Source organism: Sceloporus occidentalis, unplaced genomic scaffold (assembly GCF_023333645.1).
Source record: "Sceloporus occidentalis isolate IW3139 unplaced genomic scaffold, rSceOcc1.0.p SCAF_155, whole genome shotgun sequence".
Classification (NCBI taxonomy): Eukaryota; Metazoa; Chordata; class Lepidosauria; order Squamata; family Phrynosomatidae; genus Sceloporus; species Sceloporus occidentalis.
This window is the reverse complement of record NW_028317135.1, coordinates 1,766,105-1,769,053: the sequence shown is the minus strand read 5'-3', so window position 1 is coordinate 1,769,053 and position 2,949 is coordinate 1,766,105. Positions and strand designations below refer to the sequence as shown.

The following is a 2,949-nucleotide window of genomic DNA, read 5'->3' as shown; positions in this document are numbered from 1 at the left end:
AATGCTTCTTACCGGGCTTCATATTCTAGGTTCCATCAGCAGCAAGCGATTAATAATATCGTAATGAAGCGTTCAGACAAGTAATAGTTCAATCCATCACACAACACATTCCGTATTGAGCAGTAATCCACGCTTGACATAGTCCGGCGGTTATTACCTATTATGTGTCTGGAGCGCGGGCAGAGATTTCATTCTAATTATCAAGCGATTTGGTTTGAAAAAAAGGAGCAAATGTTGCTTTACTGACATGTTGGTAGATAAGCGGAACAGCCTTTAAGTGGTAAAGGCATATACACCGAGGGAATGTATTATTACCTTTGTGTATTGTTAACCTTGCATTCTCCCATAGTCCCCGAGAACCATGCATATTAAAAATACCCAGAAACCGGTCTGTATCCGTCCCTGAGTGTTGTTGTGTAAAATACTGAGATATACTGTGGTGTTGGAGGTGGGTGAAGGCTGATGACTCCCCGGTAATGTAGGCAGACAGTTCTCAATAACCTCTTACATCGGTGTGTGGCAATACACTCCATACAAACGCTGATCCCGATCAGGAAAGCCAAAACTCCTCACCCCAGGGTCCGGCAGGCCACCGCAGCGCGAGCGAGGCTCGGTAATAGGAAAGCGAACGCTCCCGTCCAGGAGCCAGCCTCCATCGCAGTGATCCAGACCAGAGAACCTCCATGCGGCATAGAGATGTCCAACCTTTGCCATTTCTGCTTTGTGGGCCAGGCAGGCTTCGGCCGCTTCTTTGTAGGTCAAGGGACCATGTATGAAGAATACACGCCCTAAGGGTAATTAAAGAGGGTGGTAGGTAAATGGTTCTTATCTACCGTCTAACTTCATTAGAATAAAGGGACTATAAATAATAGACCGACCCAAGCTTTGTACCTTTAATAGCAGAAGTGAAGCAGAAAGCATCAAATCTGTCTTTCATCTCGTCTTTGGGTCCATAGCTGCGGATTCCAGGAGGAAGGATACCCCCACAGGGCTCCCGTGGCACAATAATGGGGTACTGAACAGTCCCATCCAGGAGCCACCCGGCATTACACCAGTCCAGGCCATCCGTCCACGCTGAAACATTGAGCAGACACAGTTTCACAAACCTGTTTGAGCAGCAGCAGCTACATGATCAGCAAGTCAGGGTCGGCTTGAAATCATTTCATACTTTTCCAAATGTCATCTGACACGGTTGTGACAGTCCCTCCATCGCCAACAATCGTAATAAGTTAGCAGAAGATGATATGGGCAAAGAGTGCCCGAAGTGTGATATGTTTTAGGAAGAGAGGCATTACGAAGTCTTCAGCACCACAGAAATGATTCATTAAACTACACATAGCTCAGTGGAAACGCTTAAGATATTTTTGTTTAAAAGAAAATAATTTTACCTCCAGGAAGCTGAAAGCTATAGCAAATTTAGCATTATACAATGCTTTTTTTTTAAAGCCATCTTCTCCTCCTCCCCACCCTTTAGAAAGGACACAATAAAGTGAATGCACGCTCACCTTGGTAGAGCTGAGAAAACGTGGCCAGCCTGCCATCTTGTTCATCGCAGGCTCGATGGGCTTCTACGTAGTTAAATTTATAACGACCTCCGCTGGACTGATATGGAAAAACAACTCCTATAAGAGATGGAGAAGAAAGGCAGAGAAAGCTTATGGGGTAGCAATTGTATGTGAACCATCCCTACAGCATATTAATATATTTATCTCGTATTATGACGCACACAAGGCATTTGCGTTAGTTTTTGGACGGAGGACCTCACGGTACCAACACCTCCCATCTGCCAGTCTTATCTACCTAGAAAGCGGTTGATAGAGGGGACCACCTTTAATACCGGTTATCTGTAGCATTCTATCCATGAACATCCCGTTGAATTAATAGAGCTCCTGCACATTCCATACAGCTGTTTGTATAGGCGAGAGTGAAATTCAAAATCGACAATATACAGACTTGACTATAACATATGTTAAGACAACGAGAAGAGAGCCCTGGTTGCGTGGGCTTACAATCTATTGGGAGGAACTCACTGTTACAGAAGTCCAACTTTCCATGCTGCTGAGGAACGTACCTTCGAGCTGTAACTCTAAAGTCAGCTTTTGGTCCTCCAGACCGTTCACCAGCTCACATCTGTACCTTCCCTCATCCTCTAATGTTACATCGGTGATGACCAGAGAGGCATCCAGTCTGTGACTGCGTCTCAGGCGAGCCCGTCCTCGAAGCTCAGCGTAATTCTTGTGCTGCTGTCCGTTGGAGATGATGATAAGGTTTTCCAGGGGGTCTGCTGGGCTCATTTTGCTCCATTTAACTTTGTAGCTCCGGGGTCGACTTCTTAGGATACATGGTAGGGTCACATTGGCACCTCTTTTGCTTATTATCACACCGTGAATGGGATCTAGCAGATAATTTGCCACCGGGGAGTGATCTGAAGAGACATGGAGTGTTAGATCATGAGGTTAGAGGAGATTTAATCTTTGTAAATCCTAAACAGAATTGCAGCTCAGTAGATAGCAACGCCAGTATTTATTAAATTATCAAATCCCAGACCTTGATTCCGGTTGCTGTCGCGGTAGACAGTGGACTCCACATGGCCCAACGAAATACAGAGAAGGAGCAGAAAACGGAGGCTTCCCATCCTCGAAGAACACTCTGAAAAACACCAAAGGGAGATGCATCATCAGCAAATTAAATGAGTAAAGAAATCACATTGCCTAGAAAAGAAAATGACGTGTACACCTGCTCTCGTGTCACCCATCACAAAGATTGTTATGCAGTTCATGTACTCAAATTTTCTTATGGGACCATCTCCACTAGAATTATTAGACAGTAATGATGCCCTGAGAAGGTTTGCAATAATTAGTTCTACTTTATTCAAACATTTTTATTGTGACAGCAAAATGATATTGTCCGTATCTCCTCCTCCTTCTTCTGGAGAGTCCTATAGGTTAA

At 44.6% G+C, this 2,949-nt stretch overlaps 1 protein-coding gene across 1 annotated transcript; it reads right to left on the bottom strand.

Annotated features, from left to right (window-relative positions):
* Positions 1 to 504: 504 nt before the first annotated feature.
* LOC149280510 (hyaluronan and proteoglycan link protein 2-like) lies at positions 505 to 2,635 on the bottom strand. The gene is made up of 5 exons (XM_089500493.1): positions 2,548 to 2,635; positions 2,072 to 2,425; positions 1,506 to 1,622; positions 892 to 1,074; positions 505 to 788 (listed from the first exon to the last, which is right to left on the bottom strand). Exons 1-5 carry the CDS (start codon positions 2,633 to 2,635, stop codon positions 505 to 507), a joined length of 1,026 nt encoding a protein of 341 aa, XP_089356619.1.
* Between the last annotated feature and the right edge of the window lie 314 nt (positions 2,636 to 2,949).